This window comes from Gossypium hirsutum, chromosome A06 (genome assembly GCF_007990345.1).
Source record: "Gossypium hirsutum isolate 1008001.06 chromosome A06, Gossypium_hirsutum_v2.1, whole genome shotgun sequence".
Classification (NCBI taxonomy): Eukaryota; Viridiplantae; Streptophyta; class Magnoliopsida; order Malvales; family Malvaceae; genus Gossypium; species Gossypium hirsutum.
The window spans coordinates 88445850-88468351 of record NC_053429.1 but is presented as its reverse complement, the minus strand read 5'-3'; the positions used below and the strand labels follow the sequence as shown (position 1 = coordinate 88468351).

The window sequence follows — 22502 nt, the reverse complement described above, 5'->3', positions numbered from 1 at the left end:
TTATTGTATCCAAAAATATTTTAAGGATTTCAAATTCATTACTAAACAAACTTCTAACAAATTCATGGATTTTAGAAATGATAATGAATCTTTCTATTCAATTTACACTATTTTTAAATCCAAATCCAAATTCTCAAATGTTACCTTTAAAAAATTTCTTTTGATAGTTTTAATCTTTAATTTAAAAAAAAACATTTTATTTTTAATTACTTGTTCTATGTATAAATTTTATTTTTGTTGGCACTGAATCTTGAATAAAATAATTTTTATCGGATCAAAATAATAGTAGCTTTTAAAATGAGATATTATTTTTGAACAGTAAATGAGTCAGTAAACTCAAATAGATTCACATTGAATCTAAGTGAAATCCGACGCAATCCATAGATTTCGGTAAAAACAATTCAATGAGTTGAGTTGACTACAATTCATGATTCAATTGGCTCAATTAGTGGCCGTCTTCAATGAAAAGCTTAACTGATTTTTTTAAAATTATTTTATAACAACTTATTTAGCATTTTAAGTTTTTTTTTTAAATGAAATATTATTTTTGGAAAGTAAATGAGTCATTAAACTTAATCTGATTCACATTAAATCTAAGTTATATCGGACTCAATCCATGTACACGAAAGATTTTGGCATGATAAAAAAATCTAGCTGAAGAGGGCAAAAATATATAATATGAATGCAACACAAATACAAAAGAGAATCCAAATACAAAAATGGTAAAGAAAGTGAAAACTAGAACAAGGGGGAGATGAATACCTATGTGAATTCTCATTGATTTTTGCTAAAATTTTAGTCCCAATACAATGAAACAGCAAAATGGCTGACCATTTTTATAATATATATAAAACTATGTTTAATATGTATATATACAACAAAAAATGGATCAAAATAGACAATTGCCAAAAGTTAGATAGCAGCCAAAAAGGTGAAAGAAGTTGGACTGACTGTAGTTTTTATGGAACAAAACTTACAACACTGTTTGCATCGTCTTGGAAGATCTGAGATGAATGTCTCTGAAACTAGAAGAGGCGAAAAGTAGTGCAATTAGACTCAACACTTCAACTCGAAATAATTTCGTTGCTGACTTTGCGTTGACGCCTAGAATCGGACCTCTTATCTCTTCCACGTCTTGGTAAGATGTTCCGGAATGGAGCTTTTAGAATAATATTTTCACCTGAAATTTCAACTGCAAATTTCCCAGGTGGTTTGTTGGCCGAACGTAGCGGTTGAGGTGGAGGGTAAACAGTCGGTGGAGCCATATGCGCTAGAACATCCTTATGGTATTTCTGCAAATAACAAATAATGCAATAAGAAAAGTAGGTTCGCTTCAAGATTTTGCTCAATTTGAAATTTGGTGATAAGATTCCGGGTTCTAGTAAATCTGAACACGGTATGCAGAAGAACAGAAACAAGTCCAAAACATGGTTTATCAATAGTGAGGTAAGACTAGGAAAAACTAGAAGGTTTGGAGAGTCAACAAGCACCTGAAATTTCGGATATTTAATTAGGATTCAATTTATGGCAGTAATTATGCATCAAGAAGATAACAACAAACAAATAAATTTTGGTTCAATAGACACTTATCCTTGGTTATAATTGAAAGTTCAGAAAACAAAAAAGAATTCATTTGTTAAATTTCCAGCATTAAATCACTTAACCATATTACTGAAAAGATGAATACCTGAACGACAAAGTTACGCCTTTCACAGTCCAAGAACATATTCAAAGTCCAATTTGTCTTTGCCGCAATCTTATCCCTCACTGTCGAAAAACTAATTTGGTCTCTTGAAGTAAAAAGGTCGACTTCATTGAACCAAAGACAAGTAAAGAGGTTGCTCATAGGAACATGTTCCCTTATTATTACACATCCTTCAGGAACATCTGAAGAGCCAGTCATTAAAGCAAACATTCATTAAAGCTAAATGAAACACAATCAAACACGATAAATACGAGCAAGTATCTCACACCGTACCACTTGTTATAGGAAGTTTAGCTTCAGAATATGGTGTCAAACCCTCCTTTTTATAAAAATTGACCTGAAAATTGATGGAGGCATTATCGTATTTGCCTGCAGCTTTATTTGCCTCGGCTTCATCAAAAACATCAAAGCGTTTATAATGCCTAGAGATTGCAAATGTAGCATTTTTTCTCCACAAGAACCTGTAAGGAACACTTAAAACAGTTAGTATTAACAAACAACAGGCCCAAACTTCGATCATCGCAGTATTTGTGAGAGTAATCACAAAATGTAACTCCAACAGAACCTGGATAGAATTCTGAAGTACCTCTCAAGAATTTGATAAGGATCAACAACGAGCTCGAGTTTTCCATCAATCCATAAAGAAAAACGAGCATTTGGAAATAGCCTGTGCGTTAGAAGCTTTGGGATCTGTTACAAGCATAACACGAGTCAAAAAGGTATCAAGTTGATGCATTATCTCAATTTCTTTCTCTTTGTCTGATGCTCATGGAAGGGATCTAGTAATGAGGATAATATTCATTGTAATCTACTAAAATCTCGATTTCTCTAATTCTGATCTAAACTCGAATGACATTGTGTGTATTTTGAACATTTACCTTTCCATTGCGCCTTCCATCAGTGTAAGGAAGATTATGGGCAACAACAATTCTCCATACTCCGATCTTCTTGCTCTCATCCAAACCACCATTCAGTTTCAAATCAGCCTCTGTTTCTTCATCAACAAACATGTAGAAGCAGATAGTTTGCTTGGAATATTCGCTAATATTCTGTGGCTGTTGTATTATATCAAAAGCTCCTGAAAACGAATCAGGTTATTCAATAAAAATCCATTTGACCCAGACATAGAAACTGAACAATAAGATAACATATAGTACAGTTTCAGATACCAAATATCGCTGATGCAACAACCACTCCATGACATTGCTCCATCTTGAGAAGATCATCATCATTGATGTCGAACCCTGACCCACGGCCAGGTTTGCTTCCTTTGACAAATCTGGCAAATGTACAATGCACATGGATCAAAAGTACTAAATCAGCAAACTAGTAATATGATTCAAAAGATAAAAGAATACCAAACTATATTCATTTATAAACCCTTAAAAAAAAAAAGCGTAAACCATACCCACAACGCACATTCATCAACTCTCTTATGTCATATGAATCATCCCGTTGCTTCAAAGTAGGATATCCACCAAAGTCTGAACCTCCAAATTCCTTGTCTTTATTTAAGTTTTCCTCATAAATATATGTTAAATTCTTAAGAATCGGAGAAAATGATGGGACTTTAGGCATCAAAGCAATAGCTTCTTCCACAGGAAGGTAACATACAGGACAAGCTGAATCATCATAAACAAGCGAGAAAACTCAAAAAAACTAATCTCAATAAGAGGGTATGAAACTTAGCAATGTCAAAATACTAAATCAAAAACTTACGACGTGGTCCTGTTCTTTTTTTGTCTGCTGGTGGAGGGGGTAAACTGAAAGTGTAGCATGGATGCCCCGGAGGAAGAGTGTAGCCGAGAAAATATGAAGGAGGAGGAGGAGGCATTTTTCTAACTTCAGTTCCTTCAACACTGTCACTGGCAACTAAAGATGTCCAATTGTCTATTTTGACACTTTGCACTTCATATATCAGGGGAAATCCGGAATTATTAATCGGTAAGCTATCGTTCACCTTACGAACATTGTCACTATCCTGGTATTCACCTGAAAACACCTCCATAATCCCTTTGAATTAGCAGCTACAAGTCCAAAACTCAAAAGAGCCAGTAAGTAAGATCTAACATTCATCCAAGTTTGGAAAGAAAGAAAAAGTCATTCAATTGAGCATCATTTCCCTCAACAAAAAGTGGGCAGACACAAAATTCTCAGCTCAATTTAGTTCAGTGAGCCAACATCTAGATGCCTAATTCTTAATTCAAACACACTAAACCAAACTTGACAGATAAAATCCAAGTCCAACCACAAGGTAAATACAGTATGTATTCAAACTATCAGAGCTTGATTTTTAAAATTCACTAACAACAATCCAATAATGAAGAGAAATAAAGGGGGGGAAAATGAACGAACCTTTGCCAACATACACGACCCAAACAAAAACAGCAGCAGAGATTACAGAAAGGAGCAACATTCCGACCTTTTTACGCCCAGCAAGCTTACAGATCCAATGAACCAATGTCTCCTTTTCCTTGAAAACTTTAGAAGGCTTACTTCTTGTCGCTAAAGGCACTTGAATTGGCAACAAAACACTGTTTTGAAGCTGTTTATCCAAAGAACCATAACTCCCAGAACGAATCCCCAATGACCCTCCAGTCATTGTCTCCTTTATCAACAACCCCAATTCACTTCTCTCATCAATCTTTACATAAATCAAGCCAAAAAAAAAAACTATACCTTCATTACTTAGAAAACAATTATACAACTCAAAAAAAAAAAAAAAAAGGAAGAGGAAGAAGAAGAAGCCGCCAACTCTTGGGGCGGCGCCACACAAATTGAAGTCAAATGCAGTTGGACGATCAAAAAGGAGAGTAAATCTGGGATTTCCAGTTTTTGATAGGTTGCCAAAGGTTTTCTGAAATCAAGGGAAGTGGGTTTTTCGATCAAATCTTACAACACAAATTTCGAGTTAATAATAGTATCTTTCTTATTACAGGCCTTTATTTTTTTTTGTTTGTTTTTATGTTTTTTTGATATAGCTGAAATGAGGAAATATCATAGTAATATTATATATGACCCATTTTATGACATGAATGTGAGTAAATCCTAAAGGGTGGAAAAATGGGACGGTAGATGGATTTTATAAAATTGTAATAAAAATAAACCCTAATGTAGCGTAAAACCTATGAATGATATTTGTCAAAAGAATTTTAAAGATGTTAAATAAATGGTTGCTGGTTGGATTAAGAACATCAGACAGCTCTTTGTTAACTAAAAAATGTCTTTTTATTTTCTTTATTAACTGGAATTTTATTTTATTTTAACTATTTAATATGTGGATACTTTTGATATACATTATTATTATTATTATTATTATTATTCAAATATGTTTAAAATTTCTTTTTAAAGCAAGAGTACGTATATGCTTCAATCATGTTTAGGGTATTTATTTTAAAGAATGCAATAATTGAGATTTAAATCCTTAAAAATGATGGCATTAAAAGAGTGTAGCAAAAGTTTTAATAATACAAACGACCGTCCCATGTGGAAATTGATGGTAATGAAAGAATAATATTAATTGAGCCCACTCCTGTTTATTTATTATTACAGATATTGGAAGTGGGTTCTAATTTCTTTTCTAAGTTTCTATATTTACATTATTCTATTTCTTTAATCATGTTCATTTTAATTCTAATCAAAACCAACCCCACATTCAAATACCAAATCTTAATATATATATATGTATATTCCTTTTTAGCTTATTAGACTATGTGCCAAAATTTTCATTATTATTTACACAAGTCTTTAGATTTGTTAAAGTATAAAACAATTATATTTGCAAAACTTATTAAAAATAATTTTATTTCTTATCCTCTCTACTGTTTAAATGAAACCCCACAAAACTACATTTAGGGTGCGTTTGGTTCGCTGTATTGGATTAGAGGTGTATTGGGATTAGAGGTGTATTGGATTAGAGGTGTAATAGCTAATCCACTGTTTGGTTGAATGTAATGGAATAGAGGCGTAATAGTAATCTTGTGTTTGGTTGAATGGAATAGAGGTGTAATAGCATAATGGAAAAAACTAAAATGACTAGAATACCCTTAGCATAAATTTGTTTTGGTAAATGATTATTGTTATTGTTATTTAAATTTTAATAATATTATTATTATCAATAATAAATAATTTAATCATATTTAAACATAATTATTATTAAATATATTTTAATTAAAATATATAATTTAATAAAATTCTTAATAATCAATATTCTTATATGAATTTACTCAAATCATAATATATGATACTATAAAATATAAATTAACATAATTATTATTAAATATATTATAATTAAAATATATAATTTAATAAAATTCTTAATAATTAATATTCTTATATGAATTTACTCAAATCATAATATATGATACTATAAAAGATAATTTGAAATAATTAATATTAAATATATTTTAATTAAAATATATGATTTAATAAAATTTAAAATAATTATAACTAATAAATTATCTTATATGAATTTGTATAATTTAAAATAATTATTATTACATATAATTTAATAATAATATATAATTTCATAAAATTCTTGATAATAAATTTTCTTATATGAATTTATACAATTTAAAATAATTAATATTAAATATAATTTAATAATGATATATAATTTCATAAAATTCTTAATAATAAAATGTTCTTATATGAATTTACTAAAATCAAAATATAACTTGAGAATTATAATCTGCATAAACACTCAATCCGAGTTCCAAACATACGTGCCAAGGAAGACGATTATTAAACGTGTCACTGTATTATTTTGCTTGTTTCATGTTTAAGTTGATAAGAGAATTCTTGGACCGCCAAGATTTACATAAATTAAGTAAAATTTAGTTTCAACTGTATCGGTTCAAAACAAGTAAGATTTGCCAGTCCATGCTTTGCTGGCTTTTAAGTTTAAAACAGATGGCATATAGCTGACAATTTTCATCGAGGAAAACAAGTAGTCTGTTCTACCCAAAATATCTCAAGAGTTTTAAACAAAAGGTAGTTAGTTAGATGTAAACATGCCTTTTCTGAAACCTACAAATGTCAATGGCTAGTTCTTAATTACAAGCAGATCATCCTCCTTGCATATGGGCACCTAGTTCACCAAACTGATCATCAGCTTCCACAGTATCCTCAGACAGGCGAACTGCATCCAGCTTCTGTTTCAAGATTTCTATAGCATTGAGAACCAACTGAGAAGCTTTGATCGCACCAGTGGATTCAACTGTAAAGATGAAACTGTCTTCTTTGGCATATATCTCCACAAGACCTGGCTTGCCCATAGCTTCAGCTTTCTTTAGCACCTCATCGTCATAGGTATACGCCTCTGGATCAACCACCACAACCTGTTTTCAAGATAAAAATAGAATTCATAGTTAGCAGCGCCAACAGCAGCAGTAGTGAAATAGCATAACCTCCAATTTTTGGCTCACAATATAGGGACTGAACGAATGCACTCAACATACATGAAACATATGATGCTCAAGCAAGTCAGAACAGCTATCTACACAAAATATGAGGCAAAAAAAAAGCACTAATCAAACGAACTAATTCCGAAATGCTCCAACACTCACTGCAATAAACACAGGGTGGTATTAACAGCCCTAATACAAGGAGAAACACTCCAATCCAGAAACCTAAACTGAAGCTCAAGTTCCATCAATATCCTCATGATTCACAAAAGTAAAAGGCACATAAGAGGAACTTTTGTAAGAAACATATAAAGACAAAATGCTACTAAAACACATCCACATTTTAAGCTCAAGCAAACTAGAAACTCTAAAAGAAAAGACCTTGATGACAAAAGAATAAAATTACAATGCTTTTCAGCCAGCTATCCGAAAGAAACCACTAAATGTTTACCTCAGACATGTGAAGCATGGCCATTACCACCCAATTCCACAACAGCCGACTTCTCTTTCACCAAACCATCTTCTTCTTTAATCCCACTATCGAGATCATCATCGGAATCCAAAGTGAAATTCCCCCCATTACTATCCATTAGCTGTATTTCAGCCCCTAATGGCTTATACCGCAAACCATCCCCTGAAGCACCAACAACAACACCGTTTCTTTTGCCAATAAGCGATAAAATCCCAACAACCAGAACCACAAGCAAAGCAAGATGGCAATTGAATTGCAATGTGGCAATAAACCTTGCTCTATGATAATCAGGGTGACTTCTGCATTTAATAGTATAATTCCCTCTACTTTTTTCATGTAAGCTACATCCATGAACCATCAAATTAGTGTAAAATGAAAATCCCATTTGCACAAACCATGTTCCGTGTAAAATCAACCCAATACCTCGTACCGATTTCGAGTAAATGGACCTGTTAGATCTCAATTCTAACATTGTTGAAACCACACAAATTGCTATGGGAACACATAAAGGATCAAAATATCTATTCTCAATCCCACTTGTATCCTTTCTTTGCAAGTAATACAACAAAAATTCTTCAACAAAAGCTAAAAGCAGAACTAATTCAAGAACAGGATCAGGCCAAAAGTATGAACCTTTCTTATTATTTAAAAGACCTAAAGCAGAGTAAAGCAAGAAGAGCAGAGCAAGTGAGAGCACTTGTAACTGGAGCACCGTCCCCACCCGATCTTTTGAACTGAAAGCATCAAAGATTGAAACCACAGAATTTAAGAAAATCGAAAGGGAAAAGATTGATACAAAGATGAAAGATGGTGAAGAAGAAAAAGGGTTCTCTTTAGTTTTAGAAATAGAGGTAGATTTGATCTGGGTTGAAAGTGAAGAAGAAAATGGAGTTGGACTCGGGTTGAGGCAGAGGGTAAAACAGGGAGGGGAAACTGAAGAGGCATCTAATCTGGGCAAAAGAGAGGGATTAGAAATCGGTGGTTTTCACCGATTAGAAAAGTAATGTATTACACGCGTATTAGCAATACATTGAACCAAACGACGGAATAAAGAGGGATTAGTGGGGCCCACCGATTAGGGGTGTATTGGCATAGCCAATACACCCAACCAAACATGGCATTAATCTTTCTTCTTTTTTTGCTAAACAAGTCAATTTAAACCCACTCAACCCAGTCAATTCAGCTAAATTACACATATATATATATTCTAGTTTTTCTTTAATAAGTATTCGTTTAGTTTTTTTATTTTCTTTAACAAATATATATATTTAACCAAATATCCTACATCAATCAATAATGTAAAAATTATTAAAATTTTAATAATTTTAAAAAAATTATCGGGATTGAGTTTGGACATATTTTTGTCCAAATGCAAATAAATCTAGACAACCATATTTTTATATTCATTCTACACTTAATTTTTAAGTAAATTTTATTTTTTTGAATTTTTTAAAATTTATTTAAAATTTTTATAATATTTTGTAAAAATTTTAATTTTTTTAAAAATTTTAAAAATTACATTCGAAATTAACCTAAACAAATGATTGTTCAGGTTCAAATGATCTTATACAACTATTTGTCCAACTTCATTCTAGAATTATAATTTTTAAATAATTTAAAATATTTTTATTTTTAAAATTTTTTATTTTTGATAACATGGCACTACGATGGTTTACATGGACCGTCACTCAGCAGCTATTAACGATCACATTAGCATTTTAATGGTCAAAGGTGAATATTGTTGGTCAAAGGGCTTCCTTGATTAATATTTAAAGTTTGAGAGCTTAATTCAGTACATTTTTCTTAGAGAGGCTTAATTGATTTTTGGATTAATGGCAGAAACACTTCTGTACTTTATCAAATCTTTCAATGTGGTACTTACACTTTCTATTTGTCTAACGTGGTATCTTAACTTTTTATTCCATCTATCTTTATTGCACCTTTGACTAACAATGTTAATTTCTAATACAAGTTGACACATGTTCCAATTATATAGTGCCACTTATCACTTTTTATTAGATTTTTTATTTTAAATAATAAAAGGACCTTAAATTAAATAACTCATAAGTTATGTTAAAACGAAACAAATAAAACAAATATAAGACAAAAAACTAACATAATAAAATAACCCAACTATTAAAACTTAAGTTTCATAGGAAAACAAAAATCATATGGTATTTCATATATGGTTAAAGATTGAATTATTGTAAAAGAAAACAATAACACTTTGAACAAGGACAAGCGAGACGATGTCGACGTTGGCCTTCGTGGAGGGTGTGAATATAGCAGGTTCCAGTAGTGGCATTGGTCGGGCAACGAAGAAGGTAAGGAGGAGACCAAAAATACCATTGGATACGGAAGATCCGATGGTGGATGAGAATGGTAGGAAGGTCCAATCTTCGGGTGAGCCTAAGGCTTTGTAAAAATCAACATTGTTGAGGAATTCATCGGGGTCGTTTCAAGTTGATAGAATGAAGGAGGATTTCCATCTTCAGAGGGGACGAGACCACAAAGATAGTATAAAGTGTACCATCTATTACTTTCCCTGATCGAGTCCAAAAATATATCGAGAGGAATATGGTGAAAACAATTATCGTCAAACTTCTGGGTAGAAGGATTGGGTTTAATGTTTTACTCAATAAGGTGTCGTCAATGTGGAGCCTTAGGAATCCAATTCAAGTAATGGACTTGGAGAATGACTATTACCTTGTTCGCTTCCGAGATGAAGAGGATTACAACAAGGTGCTTATCGGGGGTCCTTGGGTGATCTTTGGGCAGTATTTAACTGTCTGCCTATGGTTGCCATTCTTCTTTACAATGAAAGATGAATTGGATGCTCAAGTTGTTTGTATATGTTAAATATGACTCCTATTTTCAATCAAATTTGAAAAATAGTCTTTCAGTTAAACTCTGTTTACTTGTTTCAATCAAACACTGATTAGTTTAGATTATTTTACTATTATTTGACTTATGAATTTAGCCTATAAATAAGCTCTTTTACAACCTTAGAAAATTACACCCATTAGAGATTAGAACTCATAACACATTTAGAGAATTTTGTGTTTACGTTTTGTGGGTTCTTTATTTTCGTGTTTTCGGGGTTTAGTTTTTATCTCCATCTTTTGTACTCTTCGTTCTTTTGCCATTATAGTAAAATTATCTTTGCCCGTGGTTTTTTATCCTCTTTGGAGGGGTTTTTCCTCGTTAAATTTGTGTGTTCAATTTCTCAATTTATTCCGCTATTTTACTTGTTCACTACTTAATCGGGTTAAAATCTAACAGTATAAGACTACTCGGATTACCAGAAGGTTAATATTCGGAGTGTCTTCTCCAGGCTATAGGTCAAAACATTGGATCGATTACTAAAATTGACAAGCAAGCTAATGCTGTGAGAAGGGGAAGATTTGCTTGTTTGGCTGTGAGTGTTGACCTGAGGAAATCACTAGTGTCCAAAGTTAAGATCAATGAACGTATTCAATGTGTTGAATATGAGTCATTATTGAATGTTTGCTTTAAGCGTGGACTTTATGGACATAATACGGATTGGTGCATGGCAAATAATGAGCCATTGCCGGATTGTCAAGCTGATTGGGGTGCACATACCAATATAGTGGAAGGTCTCCAAAAACAAGTGGAGAAGGAAGCTTTTGAACCTTGGATGTTAATTGAGCATTGGCATAGAGGGAAGGGATGCAGCATGGGGTTAGTAAAGACTGACTTATGGTATAACTGTCGTCCGTTCAAGATTCATGGTGCTTAAGGAGGATCAAAAGGAAGATACTATAGATAATTGCGACAGTATTGTAGGAAAAAACCAAGGCAATGATGGTGCGCATGTCAAGGCAAATAAGGTGACTGTACCTGCAGGGGAATCAAATGCCAAAAATAATAATTTTCATAAGAAAATAGTACAAAAAGTCAAAAGGAAAATGTGTGGTAATAGGTAATGGATCCAAACTTGGTGTTACTTTATTAAGGCCTACAAATAGACGTTCGGCTGAATCTTCTAGTGCTGGACAAGTCCAATTTGATAATGGGGCCCAAATAAGCCGAAAACATCCTATTAAGAAAGATCCTATCAAGGTAGCGGATTTTTAACTTCCAAGAAGGAACGGTCAAAACAAATTTAGACAAAGAAAGGCACATGGCTGTACGGGTACTAGAAATTGGGTGCAAAAATGGATAAGGAAAATCGTGATTTTTTCTTCGATGAAAATGGTGTCAAAATTTGGTCTGCTAACCACCATCAAAGACGATATCCAATAGAAGAAGCCACCTGATAAAGCACTAGAGAAGCAGATAACATCCATGGTTGATCTAATGACGACAATAGAATGAATTGTCAAGGTCATTGAGCAGGGACTGGGAGCTTCGTATGATGAGAATATGGTTCTATTCGTTGTGGGATGCAATGGATGATGAAGATGAAGTAAGTTGCTTATTAGTGTCAGCTTTTTGGATTTTTTTATTGTTTATTTCTATTCTATTATATGGATACCAAACTATTTTTTTGGAACTGTTAAGGAGCCAGACACCTCCGGTTCTACAAATTTTTGAATGAATATAGAAATAGACTTTTGCCCGGAAATGGTCTGTCTCTTTGAGACAAGAAGGAGATAGGGCTAATGGAGTTATTGCAAGAATTGGGTGTCCTAACTCTTTTTGAATTGAGGTTGAAGGTTATGTTGGGAGAATTTGAGTTTTTTGGAATAATAATATCTTGATTGATGTTTTGGAGTTGCATCCTCAATTGATCCACATGAAAATTTGCAATAGGTAAGATTCAACTAGTTTTTTTATGTATGACTGTGTATGCTAGTCCACAATGGGCAAAGAGATGACATCTTTGGAGTTTTTTTGGACTCAATGGCAGAATTAGTTATTGGACCATGGGTTATTGCTAGGGATTTCAACTTGATCTTAGAGGGTTTAGACAGAATGGGTGGTGCAGATGTCACACAAATTAGATGTCGATGGTTCCAATATTTGATTTTCAACAATGAACTTTGCGAGTTAGGGTTTTATGGACCTCAATTTACGTGGAGTAGAGGTGACTTATCACAACACCTAGACAGGGTTGTGTGTAACTCGGATTGGGAGTCGTTTGTGCCTCCGTCACTTACATCGCCTAAAATTTGATCACAAGTCGATTTTAGTCTCACTTTGTGTATTATATGAGAGAAGCCACCGGTTGTTTCGCTGTTTAGCTTATTGGATGATGCATGTAGAGTTTAATGATATTATTAAGGGGTGTCGGAAAATTAATATGGAAGTGATTGAGAAGTTGGATAATTTTCAGAAAGTTGCTTAAGATTGGAACAAATGCATCTATGGGAACATTTTTGTACGTAAACATAAGTTGATTTTAGAGTTGAAGCGAATTCAAAGGATTTTGGAGCTAAGACCATCACTAGGGCTTTGATCTCAGGAATTTGAAGTTCGTCAGGAGGTTGGGGATGTCTTAAAACATGAGGAATTGTTATGGTTTCAAAAGTCGAGAATGATGTGGCTTTCAAATGGTGACAAAAACACAAGGTACTTCCACAGTCGCATTCTAGCAAGGTGGAAAATGAATAAAATCAAGGGGCTAAAAATAGGAATTGGAATCGATTAGTGGTGTTTTGATAATTAGTTGTTGAAACAACATTTGGTGGGATTTTTTAGGGAGCTTTACTCTTTAGAGTATGGTATCTAAAGGGTCTTTCCTTTTCACGATCATTTTTTATCCTTAATAATAGTTTAGAAGGAGAGCCATCTAGTAGCACCTATTGACAAGGAAATTTGAAGATTATTTTTTTGTATGGCACTACTAAAAGGTCCAAGAGTTGATAACTTTCATGCAAAGTTTTTTCAATCATAATGGGATGCTATTGGTAGTTCGATTTATTCTCTTATTCGAAATATTTTGGGAGGGAAACTTCTAGACTCAAATCTGAACAAAACTTTTCGTCTTTTACTTCCTAAAGTTCAGAATCCAGAAAGGATTACACAATTTAGAACAATAAGTTTATGTAATTTTTTATATAAGATTGTTATGAAGAAAATTGTGAATAGACTGTAACCACTAATGGTGAAGATTACAAAACAAAACCAAACGAGTTTTTTTACTGACAGATTTATTTCAGATAATATTGTGATTGCACAGGAGGCGGTACACTCTATGAAAAAACTTAAGGGAAGAAAGGCTTGGATGGCTTTGAAGATCGATCTTGAGAAAGCCTACAATCAGGTCAAATGGGATTTCTTAGAGGACACACTTAAGGAATTGGGCCTTCCACCGACTTTGGTAACTATAATTATGAATTGTGTGACTTTATCTTCTTTATAAGTTCTTTGGAATTGTAACGCCCTGAAAAATTTATTTATGTTTCTGTAAATATTTAACAAAAGTGTGCATCTGCATCAGTGGTTAAGTGTTTTGAGAGTGTTTGAGAGGTCTTAGGTTCAAGCCTAACCTTTGCCAAATTTTGTTATTTTTGGGATCTAAGCCTTATCTTTGGTCAGTGGGCTTATATTAAAATGTTTGTTAATTCATATCAAAATGAGCTTGCTAGTTCGAGTGGTAAGGGAGTTGGTGTGTTGGAGGTTCTGTGTTCGAATCTTTGTACGAGTGTGGATGTTATTTTTGTTTCGATTGTCTGAGAGTGTTTGGATTGAGATAGAGTTCTGAAGTGGGTGGTTGGAGATGAGTGAATAGTGGGGAGTTGGGATACTAGGGAGTTATCAAATTTATTTTTATCTTTTGTTTTTCCAAAATTCAGTTTTCTCTCTTTAAAGAAAAAATCTATCGTTGGTATACTCTATTCTCTGCGTTTTCTGTCTTTTGACGATTCCTCTCTTTTACTCTTTATTTTCAGTTAATCTAATTTTCAATCGTGATATTTCGACTTTTGGTGTTCTTGGGGATTGGTAAGTTTTGTTAAGTGTCTTTGTTAGATTTCTTGTTTGTTAGTGTGTAGGTTCTTATTAGGGGTTTTAATTTTTGTAAGGTTGCGTTGCAAAAGGCGATGTTGCTGTGGATTTCGTTTCAACGGATTGAATTGTGCGTACGGTCGTTTTAGTTAACAGTAAGTGTGTGCGCGCATTGTTAGATTTAGCATTTTTGTGAACGCAATTTGCTAATTAAAGGTGTTCAGTACTTTGATTTTAGGTTTTGGAAGGCTCGAGATTGTTTTTGCATCAAATTGATACCAAGTGTGTACCCGAAATGCAGAAAATGAAGCTTCGACAAAATCTGAAAAATTACTTTGTCATCACCACACGGGTTTGTGGTCGCCCATATGGATGGTCGTGTGCGAGGCATGGGTATGTGGTCTATGAAGGCATGGTCGTACGTAGCACACGACCGTGTGGTTGCTTGAGTGTAGCCGAATGGCTACACGGGCCAAGTCAAGTTGGGTGTGAAGCTTTTGGGCCAGGCCGTGTAGACCATACAAGCAAGGCTAATATGGGCATGTGGTCCCATACAAGTAAGCCACATGGACGTGTAAGCCCATAATTCTGAAATATTCTCTAGGGTCGTGTGGGTCGTTCCATTCGGTTGTGGACCTACTGTAGGGTCAGTAAGGGCTAATTAAACCTCTCTCTGTATGCTATGAAATTCTGTTAGACTAATCTGATTAGGATACTAATGTATGCCTGATTATATTGATATATGTGAATTTGTTATTTGTATAAAGCATGTTAGCATGTTTAGTCTGATAAATCTGTATCTGATATCTACATCTGTTTTGGGGTGGGTTTTATATATATGTGGAGGAAGTGTTCAGTATGGTGATCCTAGCCTATATTCTGGCAGCTTGGCTGTACTATATCTGATATGTGTCGTAACGACACAATATGGTGTGTAGGGATGGGTGGGTGTTTTTAACCCCACACAGTGTGATGGGATGGTCGGAGTTGGTTTGTAGAGGATAGAGGTAGGACTTTGCATATCTGAATTTGATATTTGATCTGTACATCTGTCTCTGTAACTATATCTGAGATGGGCATAAGCCCGATTCTGTTTCTGATTGTCTGAAATATTTCTGTATGTTTGCTTGTCTAATTCTGCTGGGTTACACACTGAGTTTACGTGAACTCACATCCGTTTATCTGTTCTGTTAAGTAATCCATAGATTTAGACAGATCGGTGCGATGGAGACACAACAGTGACCACCATATCGTAAAACAGTTAAACTTAGTACTTTTGGTCTATTTTGAATTTTGGGACTTATTGATAGTTGTAAATTTTGGGGACTCTCTAGACTATTTTGTTTTTAACTATTTATTTTTGGATTGTTTGTTTAATTTGATTTCTTTGGTAAAATTGATTTATTAAAACGAAGGTTTTTATGTAAACAATGATTTTCCTAAAAACTCGACTGTGCTTTCAAACTATAACGATTAAGGCTTCCGCTGTAATAAGTTTGGTAAAGAAACTAACTAAATTGTGAATTAAGTAAATTTTAAATAATGATGGTTTACCAAGTCAACACGGTTTTCAAAACCCATCCCTTGTGATGTCATCAGATTCAGCCATAATGTCTAGGCTGGGTTTGGGGTGTTACATTTAGTGGTATCAAAGCTAGGTTGTAAAAGCCAGCTATAAATTTTAGGTTCCAAAATTTTGATTTTAAAAAGAATTGGTTTTCTAATATCTGAATAATTTGAGAAAGCATGTGGTACACCAAGTCTCCGACGCCGATCCTGTAACTATTTCTGAAACTTAGATAGAAAACTGTAAAAATACTATAGTTGATACTCTCTGAAACTGAACTAAAAAGTTAGAGATTGAAACTTTTGGAAACAAAACTGAACTTCTGATAATTTATGCATAAAACATCTGTTAATAAATACTAAAACTGATGCATAAAATTTTTAATGTAGATTAAAACTCAAATTTACAATGAGCACTTATGGAACCCGCGAAGGTGGTATTTAAGGCCGTGGTAGAGGCCGTAGGGGGCTCGAGCTGAGTTTTTCTCTCTGGGCAGTATGCTGAATTTGGATACAAGTGAGACACCAGTTTCGCCTACTACTGAGACTAAGTCTCAAAATAACTTAGATGGGGATGGCGCACTATCCCAGGCCATGTTGAGGATATTGGAGAGGGTCACTAGACCGCATTCTAAAGTTGGGGTCGGTTACTAAATGACTCCGGTCCAATGGTGTTGAGCTATTTAGGGGTGTCACTAGAGTCACCCCTAGTGTGGCCGAGTATTGATTGGAGGCCACCATAAGGATTATGAATGATTTGGACTACATTCCTGAATAGAAATTTAAGGGTTCAGTCTCCTTGCTTCATGACAAGGTATACCAGTAGTGGTTAATGGTTGAGGAGGGTACTCAGCTTGATCGTCTAACTTGGGACTTCTTTAAGACCACCTTCTAGAGTAAGTACGTGGGCGATCTATGTTGATGCTCGTAGGAGTGAGTTCATGAATCTCACGCAAGGTGATAGATCTGTGGCCGAGTATGAGGCTGAATTTATGAGATTTAGCTGCTACGCTCGAGGCATGGTGGTGTCTGAGTATGAAAGGTGCATCTAATTTGAGGATGGCTTCAGGGATAATTTGAGGGTGCTAATAGCTCTACAGAGGGAGTGAGAGTTTACGGTTCTAGTGGAGAATACGAAGATCGCGAAGGAAGTTAAGTGCATAGAGCGCCAGAATAGGGATCGAGAGAGGGGTAAAAATAAGAAGGATTCAGAGCCCTCTAGTTCTGTTTTGAGGCCTAAGAAAAAGGTCAGATTTGATGGGTCAGTTAGAGTGGGGGCTTTATTATGGTAGGTGCCATCTGGGAGAGTGTTGGAGGAGGATTTGGGCCTGTTTGAGGTGTAAATCTTTAGAGCACCACATTAGAGACTGTCCACAGCGAGTAGATCAGATGCAAGTTTCGGCTCTGGGTTCTGTGCAGCCTTAGAGAGCAGTTCAGCAGCCTCCTAGGGGTCGTGGTTCAGTTAGGGGTGGTAAAGGTTTGGGTCATAGGTAGAGAGCACTGGGAAGATATGCTAATCAGACAGAGGCGAGGCAGCCTGCACTTTTCTATGCTACTTGATGCCGAGAGGGTAGAGATGCTCCAGATGTTATCACCAGTATGTTCTTAATTTCTGATGTACTTTATACTGCTCTTATCGACATAGGTTCTATACACTCCTATGTAGCTAGCACTGTATCTGAAAACTTGGGGGTTACTGTGAGAGCACTTCTAGTGAGATCACTGTACTAAGCTCATTGGGGCACTTTATTCAGGTTAGTAAACTCTATAAGGATGTTTCGTTAGAGGTGCAAGGTACTATTTTTCTGGCAAATCTGATAGAGCTTCTGTTTGAAGAGTTCGACTTAATTCTAAGCATAGATTGGTTGGTCAAGCATTGAGTTAGTTTGGACTGCACGACTAAGAGGGTTGTTTTGAGAACTGAGGACGATAGGGAAGTGGTCGTAATCAGCGAGTGTCGAGATTATTTGTCCAATGTGATCTTCTCTCTTGTGGCTAAGAAACTAGTTCGGAAAGGGTGTGAGGTGTACTTGGTTTACATCAGTGTTTCTGATTCTGGGGACTCTTTTATTGGGGATATCAAAACTGTGAGGAATTTTCTAGATGTCTTCCTTGAGGAGTTATCGGGTTTACCTCCGAATATAGAAGTGAAGTTTGGAATTGAGCTTCTACTGGGTACAGCTCTGGTGTCATCGCTCTATACAGTATGGCACTGAAGGAGCTTATGGAGCTTAAGGCTCAACTATAAAAGCTTCTAGATCGGGGTTTCATCCATTCTAATGTGTCTCTGTGGAGAGCACCAGTTTTATTTGTCAAGAAAAAGGATGGTACCATGAGGATGTGCATTGATTATCGGTAGCTGAACAAGTTGACAGTGAAGAATAAGTATCCACTTTCGAGGATCGACGACCTGTTTGATCAGTTCTGAGGGGCTTCAATGTTTTTTAAGATTGATCTTCGATCTGGGTATCATCACTTGAGGGTTAAGGAGGCTGACATGCATAAGACTGCATTTAAGACTCGGTATGGACACTACGAGTTCCTAGTTATGCCTTTTGGTTTGACGAATTCTCTGGCTGCAGTCATGGATTTAATGAACCGAATGTTTCAGCCTATCTGGATCAGTTCGTCGTGGTCTTCATCGACGATATTCTAATTTACTCTAAGACCGAGGATGAACATGATGAGCATTTTAGAGTAGTGCTTCAGATTTTTCGTGAGAAGTAGCTTTATGCTAAGTTAAGTAAGTGTGAGTTCTGGTTACGTGAAGTGACTTTTCTGGGGCACATGGTTTCTACTGAGGGGATTCGAGTTAATCCTCGAAAGATTGAGGCTGTGCTTGGTTGGAAACAGTCTAAGAATGCATCTGAGATCCATAGCTTTCTGGGTTTGGCGAGTTATTACCAGCGATTTGTTGAAGGGTTCTCTCTGATTGTGGCTCCATTGACTAAGCTTCTGTGTAAGCGTGTTTCGTTTGTCTAGATTAATGCACAACAATCGAGCTTTGAGAAGATCAAGTCTATCTTAACTCAGGCTCCTGTTTTAATAGAGCCTGAATCTCGTAAGGAGTTTATGGTCTACAGCGATGCATAGCACATCGATTTGGGATCTGTACTGATGCAAGATGGTTAAGTTACAGCTTATGCGTCCTGTCTTAAAGGAACTATACGACGCATGATCTCGAATTGGCTGCTATAGTCTTTGCATTAAAAATCTGGAGGCACTATCTGTATAGTGAGAGGTGTATTATCTCTACTGATCACAAGATCATCAAGTATCTCTTTACTCAGAAGGAGTTGAACCTTAGGCAGCACCGTTGGATTGAACTGCTCAAAGATTATGACTGCATTATAGAGTACCATCCCAGTAAGGCCAATGTGGTGGCCGATGCTCTCAGTCGAAGAGTAATGTCTGATTTGAGAGTGATGTTTGCTCGCCTTAGTCTGTTTGATGATGGGAGTCTGTTAGCCTAGTTGCAAGTAAAGCCGAATTGGATTGATCAGATTCGAGATAAGCAGTTAGGGGATGAGTCTTTAGGTTCGCGGTTTTGTCAGATTGAGAGTGGCAGTACTTCAGATTTTTGGCTGAATAATGATGATGTGCTATGTTTTCGAGGTCAGATTTGTGTGCTAAATGATTTTTCTTTGTGGCAATTGATTCTGAGGGAGGCGCATAGTAGCCCTTATGTTATGCATCTCGGTGGTAATAAGATGTATCGTAATTTTTGTGTGTTGTACTGGTAGTCGAGATTGAAGCATGAGGTTACGAATTTTGTGTCTCGATGTCTGATGTGCCAGCAGGTTAAGACTGAGCACTAGTTGCCTTCGGGATTGTTGCAGCCAGTTAAGATTCACTTATGGAAATGAGAACGAGTAACGATGGACTTTGTTAGTAGGTTGCCATTGACACCCACTAAGAAGGATTCTTTTTGGGTCATCGTGGATCGATTGATCAAGTTTGCTCACTTCATTCAGGTTCGGATAGATTATTCTCTGCAGAAGTTAGTGAAGCTCTACATCTCTGATATTGTAAGACTACATGGGGTGCCTATTTCGACCATTTTCAATAGAGATCCTCGCTTCACTTCTCGGTTCTAGAAGAAACTACACGAGGCTCTGGGCTCGAGATTGGACTTCAGTACTGTGTTCCATCCTTAAATCGATGGTTAGTTTGAGAGGGTGATTCAGATCCTGAAGGATATGTTTCGGAGTTGCGTGATTGATTTTCGAGGGAGTTGGGAGGATTATCTGCCGCTAGTTGAGTTCGCCTATAATAATAGCTCCCAGGCTAGCATCCAGATGGCGCCTTACAAGGCTTTATATGGTCGTAAGTGTCGTACTCTGCTACCTTGGACTGAGTTGGGTGAGCGTCGAGTTTTGGATTCTGAGTTGGTTTATGAGACCGAGGATAAGGTTAGACTGATTCAGGATCGTCTGAAAATGCTTCAGATAGACAGAAATCTTATACAGTCGGAAGAGGCATGATATTGAGTACTCTGTAGGGGACTTCATGTTCCTCAAAGTTTCTCTATGGAAGAAGGTGTTGAGATTTGGTCGTAAGGGCAAGCTGAACCCTAGGTTCATTGGGCCGTATCTAATTTTGAAGGGTGTGAGACCGGTTGCTTATCAGTTGGAGCTACCTCTAGAGTTAGACCGTATCCGTGAAGTATTTCACGTTTTGATGTTGAGGTGGTATCAGTTTGATCCATCTTACTTTGTTTCTCTTGAGGAGATCGATGTTAGGCTGGATTTGACCTTTGAGAATGAGTCAGTTTAGATCCTGGATCATGACATTAAGGTTTTAAGGAGGAAGTTTGTCCCTTTAGTGAAGGTTTTGTGGCGGAATCATGGTTCGAGGAGGCCACATGGGAACCTGAAGACTCGATGTGTCACCAGTATCCTCATCTGTTCTGATCAGGTAAATTTTGAGGTAGAATTTTCTTTTAGGGGTAGAGTTGTAATGCATTGAAAATTGTATTTATGTTTCTGTAAATATTTAACACAAGTGTGCATCTGCTTCAGTGGTTAAGTGTTCTAGGAGTGTTTAAGAGGTTTTAGGGTCAAGCCTAACCTTTTTGAAATTTTGCTATTTTTGGGATCTAAGCCTTATATTTGGTCAGTGGGCTTATATTAAAATGTCTGTTAATTTATATCAGAATGAGCCCGCTGGTTCGAGTGGTAAGGGAGTTGGTATGTTGGAGGTCCTGTGTTCGAATCTTTGTGCGAGCGTGGATGTTATTTTTGTTTTGATTGTCTGAGAGTGTTTGGATTGAGATAGAATTATGAAGTGGGTGGTTGAGGATGAGAGAATAGTGGAGAGTTGGGATATTGGAGAGTTATCAAATTTATTTTTATCTTTTTTATTTCCAAAATTCAGTTTTCTCTCTCTAAAGTAAAAATCTAACGTTGGTATGATCTTTTCTCTGTGTTTTCTGTCTTTTGATGATTCCTCTCTTTTACTCTCTATTTTCGGTCAATCTAATTTTTCAATCGTGATATTTCGACTATTAGTGTTCTTGGGGATTGGTAAGTGGTCTTTTTTAGATTTATTGTTTGTTGGCGTGTGGGTTCTTATTAGGGGTTTTAATTTTTGTAAGGTTACGTTGGAGAAGGCTGTGGATTTTGTTTCAACAGATTAAATTGTGCGTGCGGTCGTTTTTGTTAACGGTAAGTGTGTGCACGCATTGTTCAATTTAGCCTTTTTGTGATGCAATTCGCTGATTAAAGGTGTTTAGTACTCTGATTTTAGGTTTTGGAAGGCTCGGGATAGTTTTCGCTTGAAGTCGATACCAGGTGTGTACCTGAAATGTAAAAATGAGGCTTTGGAAAAAGTTGAAAAACTGCTCTGTAGACGTTACACGGGCGTGTGGTGGCTTGAGTGTGGCCATGTAGGCCACATGGGCCAAGCCAAGTTACGCATGTGGCTTTTGGGCCAAGCCGTGTGGGCTACACGGGCAGTAATGATCTGGGCGTATGGGCTACACGGCATATGGGCCCACACGGGCATATGGGCCCATAATTTTGAAATATTCCTTAAGGTCGCCCAGGTCATTCCATTCAACTGTGGACCTACCGTAGGGTTGTTAAGGGCTAATTAAACCCCTATCTATATGCTATGAAATTATATTAGACTGGTCTGATTAGAATACTAATGTATACCTGATTATACTGATATATGTGTATTTGTTATTTGTATAAAACATGTTCAGCATGTTTAGTTTGATAAATCTATATCTGATATCTGCATCTATTTTGGGGTGGGTTTTATATATATGTGGACGAAGTGTTCTGTATGGCAATCCTCGCCTATATTCTGCTAGCTTGGCTACATTATATTTGATATGTGTCGTAACGACAGAATGTGGTGTGTAGGGATAGGTGAGTGTTTTTAACCCCACACGGTGTGATGAGATGGTCGGAGTTGGTGTGTAGAGGATGGGGGT

General features: G+C 35.9%; 2 protein-coding genes and 2 long non-coding RNA genes across 4 annotated transcripts; 2 read left to right on the top strand and 2 right to left on the bottom strand.

Moving 5' to 3' along the window:
• Positions 1 to 751: 751 nt before the first annotated feature.
• LOC107895352 (probable hexosyltransferase MUCI70) lies at positions 752 to 4692 on the bottom strand. The gene is made up of 9 exons (XM_016820663.2): positions 4061 to 4692; positions 3425 to 3697; positions 3114 to 3327; positions 2875 to 2984; positions 2584 to 2783; positions 2292 to 2395; positions 1979 to 2166; positions 1688 to 1887; positions 752 to 1292 (listed from the first exon to the last, which is right to left on the bottom strand). The coding sequence occupies exons 1-9, from the start codon at positions 4305 to 4307 to the stop codon at positions 1065 to 1067; spliced, it is 1764 nt and encodes a 587-aa protein (XP_016676152.1). The 5' UTR covers positions 4308 to 4692; the 3' UTR covers positions 752 to 1064.
• A 2840-nt stretch (positions 4693 to 7532) lies between these two features.
• Positions 7533 to 8567, bottom strand: LOC107894405 (uncharacterized; the record flags this gene model as incomplete). The annotated part of the gene is made up of 1 exon (XM_016819681.2): positions 7533 to 8567. A coding segment is annotated over one exon (1005 nt), but the record flags the coding sequence as incomplete, so codon positions are not given.
• Positions 8568 to 11592: 3025 nt separating this feature from the next.
• LOC121230658 (uncharacterized) lies at positions 11593 to 15591 on the top strand. Its single transcript, XR_005928705.1, has 5 exons — positions 11593 to 12011; positions 13708 to 13868; positions 14440 to 14491; positions 14572 to 14649; positions 14719 to 15591. It is a non-coding gene; the product is annotated as an uncharacterized lncRNA (long non-coding RNA).
• A 3037-nt stretch (positions 15592 to 18628) lies between these two features.
• On the top strand, positions 18629 to 22278 carry LOC121230657 (uncharacterized). Its single transcript, XR_005928704.1, has 3 exons — positions 18629 to 20977; positions 21657 to 21726; positions 21809 to 22278. It is a non-coding gene; the product is annotated as an uncharacterized lncRNA (long non-coding RNA).
• The last annotated feature ends 224 nt before the right edge of the window (positions 22279 to 22502 follow it).

What these genes read in the sequence shown, in the direction of transcription:
- LOC107895352 (XM_016820663.2), bottom strand. Translation starts at nt 4,307, where the DNA reads ATGACTGGAGGGTCATTGGGGATTCGTTCTGGGAGTTATGGTTCTTTG. An exon ending in GGTCGTGTATGTTGGCAAAG is followed by an intron (nt 3,698 to 4,060) that starts GTTCGTTCATTT and finishes AGGTGTTTTCAG; the next exon opens with GTGAATACCAGGATAGTGAC. An exon ending in TTGATGAATGTGCGTTGTGG is followed by an intron (nt 2,985 to 3,113) that starts GTATGGTTTACG and finishes TACATTTGCCAG; the next exon opens with ATTTGTCAAAGGAAGCAAAC.